At 35.1% G+C, this 23983-nt stretch overlaps 1 protein-coding gene and 1 long non-coding RNA gene across 3 annotated transcripts; one reads left to right on the top strand and one right to left on the bottom strand.

Moving 5' to 3' along the window:
- Positions 1-304: 304 nt before the first annotated feature.
- Positions 305-4437, bottom strand: LOC107935783 (ABC transporter I family member 10). 2 transcript variants are annotated; one of them, XM_016868404.2, is made up of 6 exons: positions 3977-4437; positions 3670-3841; positions 3246-3332; positions 1374-1499; positions 1158-1280; positions 305-676 (listed from the first exon to the last, which is right to left on the bottom strand). In XM_016868404.2, the coding sequence occupies exons 1-6, from the start codon at positions 4225-4227 to the stop codon at positions 467-469; spliced, it is 969 nt and encodes a 322-aa protein (XP_016723893.2). In that variant the 5' UTR covers positions 4228-4437; the 3' UTR covers positions 305-466. The 2 variants fall into 2 exon arrangements, with proteins under 2 accessions (XP_016723893.2, XP_016723894.2); XM_016868405.2 differs by lacking the exon at positions 3246-3332 and having other exon boundaries at positions 3977-4237.
- Positions 4438-22037: 17600 nt separating this feature from the next.
- Positions 22038-23067, top strand: LOC107935786 (uncharacterized). The gene is made up of 2 exons (XR_001694277.2): positions 22038-22355; positions 22620-23067. It is a non-coding gene; the product is annotated as an uncharacterized lncRNA (long non-coding RNA).
- The last annotated feature ends 916 nt before the right edge of the window (positions 23068-23983 follow it).

The raw sequence follows: 23983 nt of genomic DNA, 5'->3' as shown, positions 1-23983 counted from the left end.
TTTAAATTTCATTCTTATCCTTTTAAAATCAATACTCTAAAGTTGGAATCAAATTCAGGATATCTGCAGGTTTACAGATGATTCCCTGCTTTTTCTGAAAATGCACAAAGAATAATATGAAATTCCTAACCTGAGAAAACTATGCAATATTTTATGTAATATAAAAACATGGAACTTATGCATTACCATTGTAGTGGTAGTCTCATAGATGACTCTACATAAAGCTAGCATCACTGTCCAAAAATTTAAAATTGAGACAAGACTACAATAATAGTGAGATGGGAACAGTGAAATTAGATGAAAGTTAAACAAAGCATGTTCAAACAGGCTCCAAAATCATATTCATAAACATACATTTAATTTACCAAAACACAGTAAGATGGCATGGTAATCGTTGCTCAAACATTGTAAATTTATTATACAAAAGATAATCAGCATAGAGAGAACGAAAAATAGAGGCAATGGCTCAAGAATTTATACGGTTGATATATGAAGATTGCTTGGCTTTGATGAACTTATTTATGCTAGCTGCATCACCATGCATAATCACTCTTCCATCTTCCATGTATACTGCACCATCGGCATACTCGAGTTCTTCCAAACGATGGGTCACCCACAATGCTGTAACTTCTCCTGATATATCCAAAAGATTCTGAACCGCTTTTATCACCCCCATCTAATCAGATCATACCAAGAGCTTTGATTCAGACAAAAAGCTCGAACTATCAAGGAATAAGTAACTGTTTGCTCATTTATATAATCAGTTACGAAGAAACATCCAACTGAAGAAATATCCAGGATCACATATAATACACACCACTCTTAAAACTTAAACTGCAACTGTATGGACCAGATGAAGACTATGGGTTCGTTGTTGTTTCCGTTTTATTCCCTCGTAGAATTATGAAAGTAGACCACTAAGTTACCTAAAAGTAAAAGAATTATGCTGTTTAATCTATACAGTGCTGAATGGTGCGTTCATAGGTAAGGGCAACAATGCTATGTCAACCATTCCCATGCCAACAGTTGTTACTGTTACGAGGCTCGTCTTACCATATGTTTTTCTTTCTTGTGCATTTTAACATGTTGTACACTTATGCAAAACTTGCATCAGTAAATATTGAAACACACTCTACCTTGTGTCTACTATTACTCACCTGATCACTTTCATCCAAAAAAGTCGTAAGCTCATCCAGAAGCAGAACTTTACATGCTTCAGCTAAAGCACCAGCAATGGCAACCCTTTGCTTTTGACCACCGCTAAGTGTTTGAACTGGCCTCTGGAAGAAATTAAAGATGATAAACCTTGAGTAAGCATGCAAAATTTAACATCCTGTATTATTATCCAGAAGCTGTTGAACACAAAATCTTACCTGTAGGTATTCAGACATGCCAACAGCTTCCAAAGCTTTTGACACCCTGGATCTAACTTCAGAGTTAGTTAAGTTTAATCTCCCAAGGCCAAATGCAACATCTGCTTCAACTGTAGGCATCACAACCTGCATGGTGAGAGATGCCTCTGGTGTTTGTAAACTCAGGTTAGTTCCTTTTAGAAATCTACTACCACTATAAAAGATTGTTCATATCAGTATTGTTGCTCAGCAAAATCATTAAGAGACAAATTTTTGTCCAACATATTGACATGTATGAAAAGCCAAAAGGCCCAAAAGGGGTCATTAAACAAAATGCAGTCATTAAGATAACGCATACACATTATAAAGGCTGCGGCATAGAAGCGTAACTTCAAGGAAAAGGCAGTAGCTGCAAATAAGATGACATACTTATTAAAAGTGATTTCTTCAAAAAAGGGAAAATGAAATACAATCTCGATTTTACGTTTTGTTTTACAGATAAAAGACCCAGGACATAGCCATTGGCATATATACAGCAGAGAACAAGTAGCAGCTCTAGAAGTAATAGTGCTGAAGCTGGTGTTGATGGCAGCAAAGAAAATCAATGCAGGCCCGAGAATGGCTCCTTTAGGGTTGAAGGAAAAAAGGAGGAAAAAAAAAGTCATAATTCTTGTAAAAACAGCAGAAGGCTTTCAAAACAATCATATCTAGTCGAATTATATACAAGAAACCAAATCAGACACATTCCTTTCAGTTAGTAGAGTGCATTGTGGGCCACTGCAACAATTAGAGAGAGGAAAAAGAAAATATAAAGCTAATATGAAGAAGAAACAAGTAATAAACCATTTCAAAAACTAAATCTATCACCATGTTCTAAAAATTCTTTTATAAACGTAAATAAACTTTAAGAAAGGCACTCTAGGGGATCCACAATTTTCTTAATTCTCAAGTTCTACTTTAATATGGACATTCAATACCTTTAAGGTACATGTCAGATCCACAAAAAAAGTAGAATTGGGAGGAGGGGGGATGATCATTCATCATTTCTTAAGCTTTGGTTTTCTGCAAAAGAACTGAAACAGATGGTGCAGAGGTACCATGTTTTCAAGGTTACTTGATATCCTTATCTTATGCCTAGAATAAGAGAACAAAGGCACCTTCAAATGGCACAATAATTATTTCATGCTCTTCCTATGTGGCATGGAAATGTTAAAACAAACTGGCAATGAAGATCGCATTAGCATTAGAGACTACGCAGAAATTCAGTTCAACTACAAGACTACGAGATATGACCAGAGAGCTGAAGTGGAAAAGAAGGTTGACTATGTAAACCTGATGTGCGAGTCAGGAAATATCAAAGGAGAAACTTTTTAAAAAAAAACAAATGCATGAGCAACTGAAGCTATGAATGTAATAAATCAGACAATAGTCAGTGCAAAAACTTCAGGAAGGCAGTCCTCTTGAACAAACAGCTTCTGTTCACAAGTAAATGTGTCCTCAGCCACAGAAGCTTCATACAAGTGAAATCAAGTAATCCTTAGAAGTCTAAAACCACTTCAAGCTTCAACTATAATTCCTAAATAGTTCGCATATGTCATAAGCTTAGCACAACTATTTCTTCTTCTTTTGATCACCCAATATGAACGGCAATAGTTATGGTTAACCATCTAACAGCACCAATATGATTTTTGCAAACTCATGGTCAAATCTAGTTGGAATACATAACTATATAGTTCTAGAAACCATAACATCTCCATCATAAGCACCCCCAAACAAAAACCATTAGCTGGGAAACATAACTCATTGGTCTGATGGTAACAAAAGGAAGCCAAGAACAGAATCCAAAACATATATAGTTTTACAAAAGAGCATTTCCCAAGGAAAAGAACCAACCTGATGGTCTGGATTTTGGAATACATAACTCTTTGGCCTCCTAACGTATAAAGCCCCATTTGTAGGGGTCAAAAGACCTGCCAAGATCTGCATGACTCACAATATAGCCAACTCTTTTAATCCAGACCATATTTTCAAAATTAAAAGAGAACCAACAGTTTATCAAACTCATAATGGCAGCCTAATTTTTCTTATATGATCAATGCTACTTGCCCATTATAAAAGCCATTTTTTCCTCAGATATTTGCACTCCCTAAACATGGCACATATGGTAATCAGAAAAAACCCAATGCTGAAAGTTGGCAATTTCATAAGGAAATTGAGGTTGAACCATTATCCGCGCCAGTTGAGGCAAGTAGCATTCTCTTTTAGATTATCGGTGCTTATACTGATATCGGGTAAAAAATAAATTTTGAGGACGTACCTTTAAAAGGGTAGATTTACCACAACCATTAGGTCCAAGAAGCATCCATAACTGTCCGGAAGGAATCCGAATTGAACAATCCTTCAGAATTGGCACTATTTTGCCTTGCCTCGTATTAACCGAGAAGTTAATATTACGACCCTCGATGGCAACACTTTCAGTTGCATTATGCCTGCAACCAAACAACACAAACTGAAACACCCACGAGAAGAAAAAGGCCAAAAAAGGGGAAAAAGCATGAACTGTTCGAGAAAATGCGTAGCTGAAAAGAAATTGATGGATATGGGAGTCAATGGGGGGGTTGAACCTCGTAGAAGAAGTTGAGCGAAGTGGAGATAGATGGAGCAGAGAGGTACGAGCAAGAGTAGACAGATTCATGCTACTCTTTGCTATGGTTATGTTGAACGGGTTTTTATGAATTATCTGTTCTCTATGCCGTGGGGGGAATGTTACAGTTGGCGGCAGCTGCACCAAGCATTCACTCTCAGCACTTTGAGACCTTGAAATTTTCGATAGCCATACCATACGGAAAAGGGTCGTATGGAACAGGCGGGTCATGTCATGTGGTATCTCATCTTAATTATTTAATGAAATTTCATTAAAATTTTAAATTAAAAAAATATGATGTGCTAATGACAAATAAAAAAAATTGATAAAATATAATTAAATAATTGGAGTAAAGTATAGAACAACGTGTATCCTATTTCATATAATTTCTTTCCCGGTATAATCACTATTATGACATAACTAGAGTATGAAGCAAAATGACATTTGCAGACAAGGAAGATTTATGCTTATATGAAGCCTCGCTTTTGGAAATTCGAGAATGCTTAAAAGAGGATATTGTTAGGGGTGATCTTTTCCCTCGATTCTATTATGTAATTTTTTGTTTTATCTTTACATTATTTATTAAAAATACAATTTTATTATATTTAAATTAAAAGCATAACTTTTATATTACTAAAAAATAATTTTACTTATTCAGCAAAAATTTTAAAGTTAAATTTTAGAAAAAAATATTATTATATTTTATAATTAATTATTATAACTTTTTTAGAAGGAAAACTTATTATTATGATTGATTCATATTGATATAAATTATTGGAAATATAAATTACAGCAACAAGGTTTGAAATTGAGAAGTTTGATGGTGTCACAAATTTCAATCTGTGGCAAGTTCGGATGATGACAATTTTAGTTCAAATCAGCTTGAAAAAGGTTATTACCGGGAAAAAACTTAAGTATCTAAATCAAACAAAATGGGAAGAGCTTGATGAAAAGTCTTTGTCTGCAATACAATTGTGTCTCGCGAATATGGTATTATAGGAGGCATTGATGGAGAATATTTCATCTGCCTTGTGGAAAAGGTTAGAAACTCTTTATGCGATTAAGTTTCTAGCTAACCGTTTATTGTTGAAACAATATCTATTTGCGTTTCACATAAATGAATGTGAGCTTCTTAGAGATCACATTAGTTAATTCATTACTCTTTTAAAGGATTTAAAGAACGCTGAGGTTCATATTGATGACGGAGATCAAGTTATGCAATTTTTGTACTCTTTACCCCCTTAATATAAGTCTTTCAGGGAGACCCTGATTTATGACAAAGACAAACTCTTGTTCAAAGATGTAAAGGGTCATTTATTGAGTAAAGACAAATTCAACAATGAGTTTGGTTCGGATAGCAAGGCAGATAGGCAAATGGTATCACCAAAGAAGTGAGACAAAAAGTGTGTCGCTATTTTAAGGAATTAGGTCACGTCAAATCAGATTGTTATAAATTGCGAAATGAAAGGGCTGCTAAGAGTAATGAGGAAGATGTAGCTGATGCTAATTTGGCTGATGAAAGCAGTAATGATTTCTTATTGGTGTCAACGAGCGATAACTCCAAGCTTACGTCTGAGTGGATCCTAGATTCGGGATGTTCCTTCCATATGTGTCCCAATAGAGAATGATTCTCCATATACAATTTGGTTGAAGGTGGAGCTGTGCGCATGGGAAACGATTCATCTAATAAGGTAATTGATATTGGTACTGTTAAAATTAAGATACACAATGGGATGATTAGGACTCTCTCAAATATCAAGTATGTACCTGATTTACAAAAGAATCTCATCTCCTTGAGTATTTTAAACTCGAAAGGATACAAAATCAATATTGAGTCGAACGGCATTAAGGTATCTCGTGGAGCTCTCATTTTGTTAAAAAGTAAAAGGATTAATAGTATTTATATTTTAGAATGTTATACCGTGACCGATGAAATCGGACGTCCATCATCTGTTATGGAATCGAAGTTAATTCGTTTGGAGCGAAGACAACTTGGTCATAAGAGGGAAAAATGTATGACCATTTTGTTAAAAAGAGATTCTCTTTTGGATGTAGGTTTTGAAAAGTTAAGTCACTGTGTTCATGAAAATTAGACCTGGGTTAGTCTTGATTTGACAGTGTACAAGTCAATGGCTAGAAGTCTTCTAGTTTCTAAATACATATTCGACTCAATTAATTCCCTGCATAATTCAGGATAGGCCCATGACGGGCTTTGGAAAAGATGACGTTGTGGAATTTGAGGGATTTTTATCATTATAGTAAAATTATCTTTACCCATGGTTTTTTATCTTATTTGAGGGATTTTTTCACGTTAAATTTGTGTGTTCAATTTTTCAATTTCTTTCACTATTTTTACTTTGTTCGTTATTTAATCGGGTCGATCCCCAACAAATAACAATAACATAATCTGAGCGAGCTTTGCTAAAGCTCATCTAGTAACAAGTAAGGCATCAAAGCTTATGGGAAGAAAAACTGTCTATGGTTTTGAACCATTATTGCTTAGTCCATAAGTGTTTGATTTCTCATCGTAAGATTTTTTTTTGCACTAAATGATGTAGAAATTAATTGAAAACTTTACATTTAGTATTTGAAATAGAATTTCAAACAAATAAGCTTTACATATGTTAAGTAATATTATCTCGTATGTTATTAATAGGAGTATTCGAGTATTTAGACATATTATTACAACTCATGATACGACACTACTGTTTTATCTTGACTCCACTATTCTTAGTACTGACATTTTCTATCCCTAGTACTGGCATCCGAAGCGGTCTCTGGGCCTGCTGGACACGTGTCTAGGTTACCTGTGGAACATGCAGTCCATTTTGTTCTTGGGACTTACATTTTGAACGGGCTCTGGGCATGCTAAACATGTGTCTAGGTTACTTGCGAAGTACGCGGTCCTTTCTACGAGTTCATTGGGTATACATGAATTGAGATCGTGGCCTTCTCTTGGTTCGTACAAGTTAGATCTGTAAGCTCACCTTGCGAGCTGGGTCTATGAACACACATTATTGTCCTCTCGTGATTTGCCTCACACTCAATCGTATGGTGGGACCTATCCGAGTTACAGGTAGGTGACTCGAATCCTATTTAGAACTTAAGTTAGCAATCACTGATGTAAAACAATAGTCCCCCTACTGGGTCTAAAGAGGGTTATAAAGTGGCATTTCTTAGATCCAGCACGTTGAGTTTAAAAGTAGCTTGTTAGGTACGCTGCGAGTTGTGATGCACAGCAATTGTCTTGCCACGTACGTGAGCAGATTTTAAGTACATGTATTTAACTGTTGAAAATTGAATCGTTTCTATTTCCTCGCATCTGGATCATTGATCTTCCTCGGTCATATGAACCGTTAAAATACGAAAAAAACCTTCATTTAAAAGGAAAATCCCCAGAACCCTAAATCTTTCACACTTAGCATTTTCAAAAACTGAAACAAAGGTAATTTCAAAAAACACTCTTTTTTTAAAAAAAAAATTTGTTTTCTTCTTTTTCCCTAATTATGACAAAAATGAGAGGGATTGACAATCAAATAATCCAAGCTCGTCCACCGTGAGAACGATCACCTCGGATTTTGGTAACAACCAAACTCTACCCTTACATCACTAAAAGGTTGTGTGTTCAATCCACGCTCACCACACCAGATGTTAGGTAATATTATCTCGTGTGTTATTGATAGGAGCATTCATGTATTTATACAATATATATACCTACACTTGGGTTCATTAAGTGTGAAAGATTTTGTTAAGATGTGGGATACCATTGCTAAATGCCAATCATCCAACCTATAAAATGGCTACCCATGCTCTCATGCTTATTATAAAAAAATAGAATGTTGGTAATGATAATATATCACAAAGAAAAGAGAAATAAAAATAAAGAACACGCAGATTTTTATGTGGAAACCCTTTCGGAAAAAAACCACAGGTAGAGGAGAAGAAAATTCACTATGTCGAATTCGAATGATTACAAGAGGAATAGACTATGTCAATTTACCATATTCTAATAGGAGTTTTGTAAGATTGAAACACCTTATTCTAATCAATATCAAATAAATAGAGTCTAATAAGGTTTAAAAAACTTTATTCTAAAATAAAATAAAAGAAGTGTAGTTCTATATGGATTTTACTTTTATTTTATTCTACCACTGTATTTTATTTAAATAAAGATTCGTGTCATTTAATTCTAACAATCTCCACATTGACACGAATTATCAATGAACAATTTCTTCATCGCGAACTTTCAATGAACAAGTTCTCCACCTCTTCTATAAAAGCCCTTAAAGGTTTAACTTCAACAATGAACACCAACCAAGTCTGAACAATGCTCAAACTTGGTTATAGGAAGTGACTTAGTCATCATATCTGTAGGATTTTCATGAGTGCTAATTTTGCTCACAACAATATCACCACGAACAATAATATCACGAATAAAATGATACCGAACATTAATGTGTTTTGTTCTCTTATAAAACATTTGATCTTTTGTAAGGAATATAGCACCCTGACTGTCACAAAATACTGTACTGATTTGAAGGTATTCATTGAGTTTACTAAAGAGTCCCTTCAACCAAATAGCTTCTTTGCAAGCATCAGTAATCACCATGTACTCAGCTTCAGTGGTAGACAAAGCGACTGTAGTTTGTAAAGTAGCTTTCCAATTGATTGCACAACCTCTGATTATAAAGACATAACCTGTGAGAGATCTTCTTCTATCAGGGCCTCTAGCAAAATCAACATCAACATACCCAATGACTCCATCTCTAGTTCTTCCAAACTATAAGCAAACATCAGTAGTACTTCGTAAGTATCTTAAAATCCACTGAACTACTTTCTAATGTTCTTTACCGAGATTCACCATGTATTTGCTAACTGCACTGACTGCATATGATAAATTTAGACGTGAACAAACCATAGCATACATGAGAGATCCCACTGCACTAGAGTATGGAACATGTGACATGTACTCAATTTCATCATCTAATTGTGGATACAAAGCCGATGAAAGTCTAAAATAGGCTACTAAAGGAGTACTAACAAGCTTAGCACTCTGCATATTGAACCTGCAAAGAACTTTCTCAATGTACCGCTTTTGACTTAGGTACAATTTACTTACTTTTTTATCTATGAGAATCTCCATACCAAGTATTTTTTTTGCTGGTCCCAAATCTTTTATCTCAAATTCTTCACTTAGTTGGGCTTTGACATTTCTTATCTTTCATTTATCTTTTGCTTCTATCAACATGTCATCAACATAAAAGAGTAGATACACAAAAGAATCATCACTGTTTTTCTTAAAATGAGCTGATGGTAGAAGGCTCTGCACTGCAATGTAAGAAGTTGGTGACTACGGAAACTTTCGAGGAAAGATTAGAGAAAAAGCTAGGGGCAGTTCAAACTGTTATGCAAAGTGAGGAGATGAGATGGGATACTTACCATGAGTACAGATATGAAAACAAACAGGCTTATGAGATTACAATGCAATATGAGAATCTAACAAGGAAGGAAACTAACAATTGTTTTTACTCTATCGGATATTCAAAGGGCTACAGTGACAACTTCCGAAAGTTGTACCGGTCAATGAATGCACCTATGCCTAAGCCTCTTCCCTCTTTAGTGGAGCTAAGGAATGCCATCAAACGGTCCAGGGGAAATTAATTTGTTCTGTTATGTCCCATGGAATACACAACACTACTGGCTTTCAGACCAAAGTTAATGCTTGCCTGGTGAAAATATTTGTTACTTGCAGAATGATACCTGGAACTATCACTGCCCAAAGTAACATCGCAATTATCCGTGCATCACAGGTTGGAGCCAACTGTGTTTTAGATGAATCCGGGTAAGGTGTAATGGCCCAAATTTGAGGTTATCGGAACAGTAGTTTCAGAACCACAAATCCGATGAGAAAAATTTTATTTTTCTTATATTTTTATGGTCTACAATTTCACAAAATGATTTTTTGAAAATATCGTTCGAAAATTTCGACGTTTGGGCACTCAATTTAGTCAAAAGGACTAAATTGTAAAAAGTGCAAAAGTTGAGTTCTACATGTTAGAGGTGTCCAATTGTTATGAAACTTTAAATTGGAGGTCCTTATATGGTAATTATACCATTGGCAACTTGGTAGACAAAAATGGACATGAGATAAGTGAACTAGAAAATTTTTAAGTTAGGGGCAATTTGGTAATCTAGTAATTAAAATGAATTAAAAGGGAAAAAGATGGCAAAAATCATCATCTTCTTCATATGAACGAAATCAGCAAGGGGGGAAGCCATATTTAGGGTTTTCAAGCTTCCAAGCTCCATAGTAAGTGATCCCAAGCCCCGTTTTTAATGTTCTTTACGTTTTTGAGATCCCGGTAGCTTAATTTAGCTTATTCTAGCAATAATTTAACCTAGGGTTTATATTTGGAAAAATACCCATAGGTGAAATGTGTTTATTTTGATGTTTTATGATAGAATATGAAGCTAGAAATTATGTTAAACAACTTTTGCTAAGCGATTTTAAGTGAAAACGAGTAAAATGACATAATCGGTAAAAATACCTAATGTTCATAAGTACATGTTAGAGTGGGAATTTGATGTTGCCATAGAAGGGAAAAATGTTCAGAATGTTATAAAACATAAGAATAAGAGATGAAGTTTAATTTCCGAGCCTTGGGGCAAAAATGTAATTATGTAAAAGTTTAGGGGCAAAATTGTAATTTTGAAAAAATTAGAGTCGAGGGCTGTTTTGATGAATGTGATTATTAAATAAGTTAAATTTACTATTTTAGATCAAGAAGTACGAAACTCGAGGTTAGACAAAGGGAAGAATAAAGTTGAAGACTAAGTTGGTGAATTTGGCTATAATTGGTACCGAGGTAAGTTTACGGTAAATAAATGCAATATTTCAATATTTATTATTAATGCTGTTAATTTCCAGCAATTATGAATTTATTTTATGAATTTATTTGATGATGATCCAAGCATGAAATGATAGAGAATTAAAATTTAAAAGTCCCGTTGATACATAAGGATGGTACTGGATACGAATGTCATGACATTTGGGTAAAGAGATCCCATGTAAGACCATGTCTGGGACATGGCATTGGCATCCTTAAAATCATGAGAGGTCCCCTGTAAGACCATGTCTGGGACATGGCATGGGCACCGAGACGAGAGGTCCCATGTAAGACCATGTCTGGGACATGGCGTTGGCACCGAGATGAGAGGTCCCCTATAAGACCATGTCTGGGACATGGCATGGGCACCATCACGAGAACATCCCATGTAAGACCATGTCTGGGACATGGCTTTGGCATGTTATTATCAGAAGAGACCCGAGTATCCTTATTATTCCAATGTAGCTCAACGGGCTTGTAAACGAATCATGTTCATGAAAGTTCAGTTTAAAGCATAAATGGCAAGCTCAGGTAAGTTGTAAGACTTAAGAACTTATTATACTATCAATTGATGTTCAACGATGCAGCAAGGATTGAGTAAGTTATGCACACAAGTATTCTAAGTAAACAAGTAAGAGAACTAGTATGAGATTAACTAAAGAGTAAACTAAAGATATAGACATTGAGTTTAATTATTTAAGTTAAATATTGTTATTTATTTGCTAGTAAACTTACTAAGCTTTATGCTTACTTCTTTTATTTCTCTTTCTCTTATAGTATTGCAAAGCTACTTCAAGGATCCTAAAGAAGTCGGAGATCGTCCACACTATCAACTACAACTGCTCGGTATTTTATATCGAAACACGTTTGAGTTATGGCATGTATAGGGATTTAGTTATTTTGTATGTTTGTAATGATGATTTTGCTAATGAGTGATGTGTAAGTATTTGATGATGTATGGTTATTAAAATGATTAAGGATGAAGGTGTTTGTTGTTATGAAGGATTAGGTGATAAATTATGCATGGAAATCATGAAAGGATAAAATTTTGCAAAGAAACAGAATTCAGGCAGCACAGTGACGTGAATTTGAAAAATCACCCAAGATAGTATAAAATGAATTAGAGGGTGAATGATATATGGAATTAAAGCTTGTTAAGTCTATTTTCATGGAAAAATAACGATGTAGAAAAAGGAAATTTATATTTTAATATATGTGAATTTTAGTAAGATAGGGTCAGAACTATTTTTGGAGTCCCCTGTTCTGAGTTTAGAAAATAATTACAAATTGTACAAAAATGGTTATGAGTTGAAATTTACATGCTTAGATTTCTTAAGGAGTCTATTTTCTGTAGAAACAAGTAAGAACTTCATATGAAAATTCTACAGTGAGAAAACTTATTTTTAGTGACTGGAGGTCAGGGCAGTCAGGTGGTGAAACAGGGGAGACTTTAACTAATAAACTGTACTAATTTTCTGAACCAAAAATTCTAAAAATTTTATGGTGAGTATATATATGAGTCTAGTTTCAGGGAAAATTTACGGAATTAAATTTCGAGTTCTGTAGCTCAAGTTATAATTAATTTAGTAACTGCTGCACGATTGGACAGATTTGCTGTGAATAATGAAATAAATTTTCAAACCTAGTTTTTATGCTCCGAATTGGTAAGATAAGCTAAGTAATGCCTCGTGCTCGACTCCGGAAACGATCTCGGGTAAGGGGTGTTACATTTTATTGGTATCAGAGCAGGTTTAGTCGGTTCTCGGAAATACTCAGTAAGAATAAGAGTCTACCTATACATGCCATACTTATATATTTTGATAGTGTGACGACTCCTGACGATTTTAAAATGTTTTCTTTTATAGTTATGGATCCTGAACGAGCTAGTACAGATGAAGTAGAGAGTAATGCGCCTATTCCCGCAGAAGGGACGGTGCCATCAGATGTTAATGTTAGTGAAAGACCTGCATCAGATAGACAGGGAGGAGGAGCTAGAGAAGCCTTCTTCCAAGCCATGACTGATTGGTTTGCCGAGTTCGTTCGTACGAATCCGGCTGTAAGACCTCCACCCCCTCAAGATTCACAGGTTCCCCATGTAGCTTCCCCAGCTGCAGGTATATTTATCAGGGAGAGACCACCTGTTGATAAGATTAGGAAGCAAGGGGCTGAAGAATTTCGGGCTACCAAAGATGACGATGCAGAAAAAGCAGAATTCTGGCTTGAGAATACCATCAGGGTTTTTGAAGAATTATCTTGTACACCGGAAGAATGTATGAAGTGTGTGGTCTCACTTCTCAGAGATTTCGCTTATCATTGGTGGAAGACTCTCGTGTCTATCGTACCGAGTGAGAGGGTTACTTGGGATTTCTTTCAGGAGGAGTTTCGAAAGAAGTACATCAGCCAGAGATTTACAGAGCAGAAAAGGAAGGAGTTTCTTGAGCTAAAACAAGGTAAGATGTCCGTGACTGAATATGAACGCGAATTTGTCAGACTTAGTAAGTATGCTCGAGAATTTGTATCCACCGAAGCCAACATGTGCAAGAGATTTGAAGATGGGCTTAATGATGACATCCGATTATCAGTGGGTGTATTGGAAATCAGAGAGTTTGTTGTTCTAGTAGAAAGAGCTTGTAAAGTAGAAGACTTGTTAAAAGAAAAAGAGAAGAGCAAAGCTGAAGCTGGAGCGCAGGATACAAAGAAGAGGCAAATGAGTAAATCATTTCAGTCTACATCTAAGATGCCTAGGGAGCTCTCTAGCGGATCACATTTTCCACATATATATTCTGGCCGAAGCAGAAGTAGAAGATTCGAGGGTTTTAGAGCTCAAACCACTACAGTTGCAAGTACTGGCAGTACTCGACCTCCTAGACCGGAATGTCCTCAATGTGGGAGACGCCACCCCGGAGAGTGTAGAGCAGGTGAAAATGTTTGTTTCAGATGTGGAGCATCCGATCACTTTATTCGGGATTGTCCTGAAACAACTAAAAGAAAAGAAATAACGAGTGTGAGATCAGGTAATGCTCCTACCAGAGGTAGACCGTAGAGAAACCCAGGAGTGGGGGCAAGTAATAGGGGTGCATTCAAAGATTCAGCGGTTAGATCAGATGTTAGAGCACCTGCAAGATCATATGCTATTCGAGCTCGTGAAGAGGCGTCCTCTCCTGATGTAATTGTGGGTACATTTTCTCTCTATGATACTACTGTTATTGCATTAATTGATCCTGGCTCTACACATTCATATATATGCACAAAATTAGCATTTGTTAAAAATTTGTCTGTTGAACCTACTGAATTTATGGTTAAAGTCTCGAACCCCCTGGGCCAGTTTGTGATAGTGGATAAAGTTTGTAAAAATTGTCCACTGATGGTAAAAGGTATTTGTTTCCCGGTTGACTTGATGTTATTGCCTTTTGATGAGTTTGATGTGATATTGGGCATGGATTGGTTAACTCAGCATGATGCAGTAGTAAACTGTAGACAAAAATATGTTGTGTTGAAATGCCAGAATGGAGAATTACTTTGGGTTAAATCTAATCAGACAAAGGGATTATCCGATATGATTTCAGTTATGACAGCTCAGAGGTGTGTTAGAAAAGGGTATGATGTTTATTTGGCGTATGTGTTGGATACTAAGGTATCTGAGTCAAAGATACAGGCAGTGCCAGTTGTATGTGAATTTTCTGATGTATTTCCAGAGGAGTTACCAGGGTTTCCACCAGAAAGAGAAGTGGAATTTTCTATAGATCTGATTCCGGGAACTGCCCCAATTTCCATAGCTCCGTATCGTATGGCTCCTACAGAATTAAAAGAGTTAAAGGCACAGTTACAGGAACTTGTTGACAGAGGTTTTGTTCGTCCGAGTCATTCACCTTGGGGTGCTCCAGTTCTGTTTGTGAAAAAGAAAGACGGGTCTTTGAGATTGTGTATTGACTATCGGCAGCTTAATAAGGTAACTATAAAGAATAAGTACCCATTGCCTCGAATTGATGACTTATTTGATCAACTGAAAGGTGCCACAGTATTTTCAAAGATTGATCTCCGATCGGGTTATTATCAGTTACGGGTAAAAGAGCCAGATGTGCCAAAGACAGCTTTCAGAACCAGGTATGGGCATTATGAGTTTCTGGTTATGCCGTTTGGGTTGACTAATGCACCTGCAGTATTCATGGATTTGATGAACCGGATATTCAGACCGTATCTAGATAGGTTTGTAGTAGTTTTTATTGATGACATTTTAGTTTATTCTCGGGATGAAACTGAGCATGCAGAACATTTGAAAATAGTGTTGCAAATTCTGCGTGAAAAGAAACTTTATGCTAAATTCAGTAAATGTGAATTTTGGCTTCGAGAGGTAGGTTTTCTCGGACATATTGTATCCGCAGAAGGCATCAGGGTAGATCCGAGTAAAATTTCAGCTATTGTCAATTGGAGTCCACCGAAGAATGTATCTGAAGTTAGAAGTTTCTTGGGTTTAGCTGGTTATTATCGGAGATTTGTACAAGGGTTTTCTATGATAGCTTCTCCAATGACCCGTTTATTACAGAAAGATGTTAAATTTGAATGGACAGAAAAATGCCAGCAAAGTTTCGACCGATTGAAGGAGTTGTTAACGAAAGCACCTGTGTTGGTACAGCCTGAATCGGGTAAGGAATTTATTATTTATAGTGATGCATCATTAAATGGTTTGGGTTGTGTCTTGATGCAAGAAGATAAAGTAATAGCCTATGCTTCAAGACAACTTAAGCCACATGAAAGAAACTACCCGGTACATGATCTCGAGTTAGCTGCTATTGTATTTGCATTGAAAATATGGCGGCATTATTTGTATGGTGAAAAGTGTCATATTTATACTGATCACAAAAGCTTGAAATATTTGATGACACAGAAAGATTTGAATTTGAGACAACGCAGGTGGCTTGAATTGATAAAGGATTATGATTTGGTTATTGATTACCATCCGGGTAAGGCTAACGTGGTAGCTGATGCTTTGAGCCGAAAATCTCTATTTGCTTTACGAGCTATGAATACCCGGTTGTCACTGTCTAATGATGGTTCAATCATAGCTGAATTGAGAGCTAAATCGACATTTCGTCAACAAATATGTGAAGCTCAAAGGAATGATGAGAAATTACAGGCTAAACGGGTGCATTGTGAGTCAGGTAATGATTCAGAATTTCAGATTGGAACTGATGGTTGTTTATTATTCAGAGGCAGAGTATGTGTACCGAAGAATTCAGAACTTGTACAGAAGATTTTACACGAAGCACACAGTGGTATTATGTCCGTACATCCGGGAGGTAATAAAATGTATAATGACTTGAAAAAGGTGTATTGGTGGCCGAGTATGAAACGTGATATCTCTGAGTTTGTATCAAGATGTTTAGTATGTCAGCAGGTTAAGGCTGAACATCAAGTACCTTCGGGGTTGCTTCAGCCAATCACTATACCGGAATGGAAATGGGAAAGAATCACTATGGATTTTGTATCTGGGTTACCGTTATCTCCGAGGAAGAAAGATGCCATTTGGGTAATTGTCGACCGATTGACAAAGTCCGCGCACTTTATCCCAGTATGTATGGATTATTCTTTAGATAAATTGGCTGGATTGTATATATCTGAGATTGTTAGACTACATGGAGTGCCTGTCTCCATTATATCAGACAGAGATCCCCGATTTACGTCTCGTTTCTGGAACAAATTGCAAGAAGCTTTGGGTACTCAGTTGTATTTCAGTACTGCATTTCATCCTCAGACAGATGGCCAATCTGAGCGTGTAATTCAGGTATTGGAAGATATGCTCCGATGTTGTGCATTAGAGTTTCAAGGTAATTGGGAAAGGTATCTACCTTTGATTGAATTTGCTTATAATAACAGTTATCAGTCCAGTATTAAAATGGCTCCGTATGAAGCTTTGTATGGTAGAAAATGTAGAACACCATTATATTGGACAGAGCTCAGTGAAAAGAAGATACACGGGGTTGATTTGATTCGGGAAACAGAAGAAAATGTAAGACTGATTCGGGATAGTTTAAAAGCAGCTTCCGATCGTCAAAAGTCATACGCCGATCTTAAACGAAGGGAGATTGAATTTCAGGTGGGTGATAAAGTATTCTTAAAAGTGTCTCCTTGGAAGAAAGTTCTCCGGTTCGGTCGAAAGGGTAAATTGAGTCCAAGATTTATTGGACCATATGAGATTATAGAAAGAATTGGACCAGTTGCTTACCGATTGGCTTTACCACCGGAACTCGACAAAATTCATAATGTATTTCATGTATCTATGCTACGACGGTATCGATCAGATCTTTCACATGTTATTACTCCAACAGAAGTAGAAATTCAGCCGGATATGACTTATAATGAAGAACCGGTTAAAGTATTAGCACGAGAAACAAAGGAGCTTAGAAACAAAAAGGTAAATCTGGTGAAAGTGCTATGGCAAAAGCACGGGATTGAGGAAGCAACATGGGAACCGGAAGAGACAATGAGGAAGCAATACCCGAATCTCTTTACTGGTAAGATTTTCGAGGACGAAAATCCTAAAAAGGGGGGAGAGTTGTAATGGCCCAAATTTGAGGTTATCGGAACAGTGGTTTCGGAACCACAAATCCGATGAGAAAAATTTTATTTTTCTTATATTTTTATGGTCTAAAATTTCACAAAATGATTTTTTGAAAATTTCGTTCGAAAATTTCGACGTTTGGGCACTCAATTTAGTCAAAAGGACTAAATTGTAAAAAGTGCAAAAGTTGAGTTCTACATGTTAGAGGTGTCCAATTGTTATGAAACTTTAAATTGGAGGTCCTTATATGGTAATTATACCATTGGCAACTTGGTAGACAAAAATGGACATGAGATAAGTGAAATAGAAAATTTTTAAGTTAGGGGCAATTTGGTAATCTAGTAATTAAAATGAATTAAAAGGGAAAAAGATGGCAAAAATCATCATCTTCTTCATATGAACGAAATCAGCAAGGGGGGAAGCCATAGTTAGGGTTTTCAAGCTTCCAAGCTCCATAGTAAGTGATCCCAAGCCCCGTTTTTAATGTTCTTTACGTTTTTGAGATCCCGGTAGCTTAATTTAGCTTATTCTAGCAATAATTTAACCTAGGATTTATATTTGGAAAAATACCCATAGGTGAAAAGTGTTTATTTTGATGTTTTATGATAGAATATGAAGCTAGAAATTATGTTAAACAACTTTTGCTAAGCGATTTTAAGTGAAAACGAGTAAAACGACATAATCGGTAAAAATACCTAATGTTCATAAGTACATGTTAGAGTGGGAATTTGATGTTGCCATAGAAGGGAAAAATGTTCAGAATGTTATAAAACATAAGAATAAGAGATGAAGTTTAATTTCCGAGCCTTGGGGCAAAAATGTAATTATGTAAAAGTTTAGGGGCAAAATTGTAATTTTGAAAAAATTAGAGTCGAGGGCTGTTTTGATGAATGTGATTATTAAATAAGTTAAATTTACTATTTTAGATCAAGAAGTACGAAACTCGAGGTTAGACAAAGGGAAGAATAAAGTTGAAGACTAAGTTGGTGAATTTGGCTATAATTGGTACCGAGGTAAGTTTACGGTAAATAAATGCAATATTTCAATATTTATTATTAATGCTGTTAATTTCCAGCAATTATGAATTTATTTTATGAATTTATTTGATGATGATCCAAGCATGAAATGATAGAGAATTAAAATTTAAAAGTCCCGTTGATACATAAGGATGGTACTGGATACGAATGTCATGACATTTGGGTAAAGAGATCCCATGTAAGACCATGTCTGGGACATGGCATTGGCATCCTTAAGATCATGAGAGGTCCCCTGTAAGACCATGTCTGGGACATGGCATGGGCACCGAGACGAGAGGTCCCATGTAAGACCATGTCTGGGACATGGCGTTGGCACCGAGATGAGAGGTCCCCTATAAGACCATGTCTGGGACATGGCATGGGCACCATCACGAGAACATCCCATGTAAGACCATGTCTGGGACATGGCTTTGGCATGTTATTATCAGAAGAGACCCGAGTATCCTTATTATTCCAATGTAGCTCAACGGGCTTGTAAACGAATCATGTTCATGAAAGTTCAGTTTAAAGCATAAATGGCAAGCTCAGGTAAGTTGTAAGACTTAAGAACTTATTATACTATCAATTGATGTTCAACGATGCAGCAAGGATTGAGTAAGTTATGCACACAAGTATTCTAAGTAAACAAGTAAGAGAACTAGTATGAGATTAACTAAAGAGTAAACTAGAGATATAGACATTGAGTTTAATTATTTAAGTTAAATATTGTTATTTATTTGCTAGTAAACTTACTAAGCTTTATGCTTACTTCTTTTATTTCTCTTTCTCTTATAGTATTGCAAAGCTACTTCAAGGATCCTAAAGAAGTCGGAGATCGTCCACACTATCAACTACAACTGCTCGGTATTTTATATCGAAACACGTTTGAGTTATGGCATGTATAGGGATTTAGTTATTTTGTATGTTTGTAATGATGATTTTGCTAATGAGTGATGTGTAAGTATTTGATGATGTATGGTTATTAAAATGATTAAGGATGAAGGTGTTTGTTGTTATGAAAGATTAGGTGATAAATTATGCATGGAAATCATGAAAGGATAAAATTTTGCAAAGAAACAGAATTCAGGCAGCACAGTGACGTGAATTTGAAAAATCACCCAAGATAGTATAAAATGAATTAGAGGGTGAATGATATATGGAATTAAATCTTGTTGAGTCTATTTTCATGGAAAAATAACGATGTAGAAAAAGGAAATTTATATTTTAAGATATGTGAATTTTAGTAAGATAGGGTCAAAACTGTTTTTGGAGTCCCCTGTTCTGAGTTTAGAAAATAATTACAAATTGTAAAAAAATGGTTATGAGTTGAAATTTACATGCTTAGATTTCTTAAAGAGTCTATTTTCTGTAGAAACAAGTAAGAACTTCATATGAAAATCCTACAGTGAGAAAACTTATTTTTAGTGACTAGAGGTCAGGGCAGTCAGGTGGTGAAACAGGGGAGACTTTAACTAATAAACTGTACTAATTTGCTGAACTAAAAATTATAAAAATTTTATGGTGAGTAGATATATGAGTCTAGTTTCAGGGAAAATTTACGGAATTAAATTTCGAGTTCTGTAGCTCAAGTTATAATTAATTTAGTAACTGCTGCGCGATTGGACAGATTTGCTGCGAATAATGAAATAAATTTTCAAACCTAGTTTTTATGCTCCGAATTGGTAAGATAAGCTAAGTAATGCCTCGTGATCGACTCCGGAAACGGTCTCGGGTAAGGGGTGTTACATAAGGTACCATAGGGTCACCATTATTGTTGTATAGATATTCTTTATCATCAGAATAAAAGGGTGTATTATTTGTGATTATACACTTAAAATCTTATACTACAAGAAATACAAACGAGGGGTAGGGGAAACCATTAATTATTTTGTTTAATTTCATCTCTTCATCACAAGAAAGCTATTTCTATTTCAATTGATATACTATTTGACTATCATGGACTATCAATTGGGATGAAGAATGGAAATAAATAAACAATGAGCAGGTTTATATTAGGACGTCTTTTGAGGTGGGGAATCAACATTATTTCCGTACGGAATAAACAAGAACCATAGTAGCATCAATACATCAGGATAACTTGGTGAGAATTCTCGAACTGTGTCATATTCTTTAGCAATTGGCATATCAACCAAAGAGAGAGCTCTCCATCAAGCATCAGCCATCCCGTAAGTTCCTTCTTCAACTTGTCTCTTTTGTTAAAAAATATATTTGAAACATGTATGTCGAAACAATTTTTTAGAAAACAAAAATTTAGTAGTCGACTTTAAAAAATAAAAATTGGAGTCGTCACCGATCTTTTATTAAGGTGTGATCGGCTCACCCTAAAAACAATTTTGGTCTATGAAATTTGAGAAAACAGGTTCGGGAGTCAGTTACGCACGAGGAAGGGTTAGCACTCTCGTAACGCCCAAAAATCGGTACCAAATTGATTATTTTAATGTCTTAATGTCGAGGATTAAAAAGATTGTAAAAAGCTCAAATGGTGAAATCTAAAAAGGATAATCAAATGTTTAAGTCAAACGAAGAAATCGAGACCCAATACGTTAGGGTACAATTTCTCAAAATCCCCAAACTTTGAATATCGCTTTTATTTTTGGGAAAATCTTCATCTCAAGAAAACAATATGTCATACCCAATGCGTTAGGATATAACATGTTGAATTCCCGAAAATAATTTTTTTATGCGTTTTGAAAAAGAATATTTTCGATTATTTAGGATTAATAAAGAAAATCGGAACCCAATACGTTAGGGCTTAATTTCCTCGAAAATTCCAAATATCGATTATTGCATTATTTTAAAGCTTTTGAATCGAAAGAAAATAATTTTAATGTTTCGACGAAACCAAAATATATACTTTTAAAAGGTATGTATAATATATACTTTAATTTAAATTATGCATGTATAATATATTTATATATATATAATGATATGTAAGTGAATTTTGAAAATGTGTACGCATATATTAGAACATGTATATAAAAGTTATGAAAATAAAATATAAAATATGTATAAGTATCTAAAAAATATAAATCAATAAATAAAAACATAAGAAAAATATACTAATATAATATGAAAATATGTATATATAAGAAAAAAATGTATATATATTTGGATTATAAAATATGAAAAACTATATAAATATTATAAAATATAAATGTATATACATATATATAGAAAGTATGAAAACAAAATAATAATATAATAATAAAATATGCATAGGTATTTAAAAAACATTTAAAAAAAATTTATTCATATATATTATAAAATACCTATGCGTGTATATATGTAAGTATAATAATAATATAATAATAATTATAATTATAATAACTATATTAACAAATAATACAATAATAGTGAAAAATAACAAAAGGACTAATTTAAACTTTAATAAAAAATCGGGGTAAATTTGAAACAAATAAAATAAAAATGGCCCAAATAGAACATACAATTAACAGTAGAGGACCAAAAGGGAAATTAATCCCTCCCTCTAAAACATTGTGCAGCAACATGGATTAAATTGGAACAGTGATAAAACGCGTTGCAAAATTTAAGAGAAATAAATAAAAAAAATAATTAAAAACACTGTAAAACCAGGGAGACCAATTGCGCAAATAGACCATTGGAATAAAAAAGGCAAATCCATAGCCATTAAACGGCACCACTTTTCTTTAATATTAAAATAAAAAATTTCCTTTTAAAAAAACATGTCTATTTCATTTTCTTTAAAGAACAGAGGGGAGGAAGGAGAGAAATTCTCTGCTAGGGTTTTCTTTAACCCAAACCCCTAGCCGCCGCAACCACTTCAACGGGTTTGAAACCTCCCCCCGGCTCCGATTTGGGCAGAGCAAACGGGGTTCCGTCGTCTCCTCCACGCAGGTAAGTATACTTCTCTTTTTCCTTTTCTTCGCTTATGTACTTTTAAGAAACAAGTAGGAAAATAAAAAAAAAGTAAAAAGTAAAGGAAAAACGGAGCAAATTAATCACCTTAAAAAATATTTATTTTCCTTTTGTTTTCGTATTTCAGTAATTTTCTTACAATATATTTGCTAACCCCTATAACATAAATTGATTGGCTTTTTATAGCCATTTCTTACAATTTTCTGTATGTATCGTCCTATTAATGCTATTCGTGGTTTACAGGTGTACTGAATTAGAGTTCGTGGACTGTGCGAGGGCGACGTGCGCGACATACGGGGCTGTTGTGCGTTCGTGCGCGAAGACAGTTGCTGCGGCGCCAAGGCTGGGAAGGAGGCTGCTGCTGCAGCACTGAGGCGAAAGGGCTTTGATGGGTTTATTGGGCTAGGTTAGATTTAGTTTTAGGCTAATGTAATTGGGTTATAATATGGGCTTGTTATTTGTTTTTTAACCAGGCCAAAATTGGCCTATTACAATGTAATAATTGGAGCAAAGCTTGCTGGAGGTGGGAAGTTTATGATTTGCCAATGCTTCAGTCGATTTCAATAGCTGTGGTATCATGACTAGTCATCCAGTGACCAGAAATCCGCTTGGCTAATACAGTATTTGTAACTCATGGTGAGTCCGAACCAAATGATACTGGAAATGGAAAATGAATGGTATATTGGGATCATTTTAATGGGTGGGATTCCACCGTTGAGACTGTGAAGGACAGTTTCACAGTGTCTCATAGTTGAGCTTCTTTGACTGAAAGCAAGAACTGGAAATGGGAAGCAATAGCAATAAATGCTTCTAATTAAAACAAAAAAATGGGAAGCAATTTGCCAAGTTTTGTTACTTGCGACTATCAATAGCAATAACATGATCTGGGCTGAACTTTGCTCAGCTCATTAGGAACAAGCAAGGCATCAAAGCTTATGGGAAGAAGAATTGTCTATGGTTTTAAACAGATTTTATGTATCTATATATTGTTCAAAGAATTAAACAGATTTTAATTGTCAAAATTGGCAAAAACTCGTAACCAATTAGCCTTCAAAAAATTGATGTTTGAGAAATTTAACTACGTATAACACTAAACAATAAGTTGAAGAAAGAAAATTTATATTATTTATAGACCCTCAGGAAACTGTGACACACTACGACTAATCAAAAATCAATATAATGACAAAAGAACAAGTAAAATTGATGTTTTAATCAGATTTTTACTAATTGCTAGTGAATGCCAATCCTTTTCTTAGAAACATTGTTGCTGTCTTCATGATCTTATGATTGTTAAGGATTAATGTCAAAATGGTGTTATTTTTTCATTACTCCTAGGATCAAAATACAATGGGACTGCTTGCATGTGTTCACTTCTGCCTGCTTCAGTTCATTATTAACAAAGCAATATCTGAAATCTAATGTAAAATATTTCCTTAATTTAAGTTATAAAACATCACAATTAACAAGCAAAAAATGCAGAGGAATCCCCCCCCCCACTTGAAATGGTAGTGACTAAAGAAAATATTGTCCGCATACGGTAGACAAATCTCGGTGGTTCTCTTAAGTTGGTACCGCATTCATGAGAAATGAATAATAAAAACATTTTA

Source organism: Gossypium hirsutum, chromosome D04, assembly GCF_007990345.1.
Source record: "Gossypium hirsutum isolate 1008001.06 chromosome D04, Gossypium_hirsutum_v2.1, whole genome shotgun sequence".
NCBI classification, from domain to species: domain Eukaryota; kingdom Viridiplantae; phylum Streptophyta; class Magnoliopsida; order Malvales; family Malvaceae; genus Gossypium; species Gossypium hirsutum.
Note: the sequence above shows the minus strand (reverse complement) of the source record. Positions and strands in the feature narration are given on the sequence as shown.

Bases quoted from the DNA above. Each gene is read 5' to 3' on its own strand.
- LOC107935783 (XM_016868404.2), bottom strand. From the start codon at position 4,227: ATGACCCGCCTGTTCCATACGACCCTTTTCCGTATGGTATGGCTATCG. The intron at 1,500-3,245 runs GTTGGTTCTTTT...CTCACCATGCAG, and splicing joins TCCAAAATCCAGACCATCAG to GTTGTGATGCCTACAGTTGA. The intron at 677-1,157 runs GTGAGTAATAGT...TGATCTGATTAG, and splicing joins TTTTGGATGAAAGTGATCAG to ATGGGGGTGATAAAAGCGGT.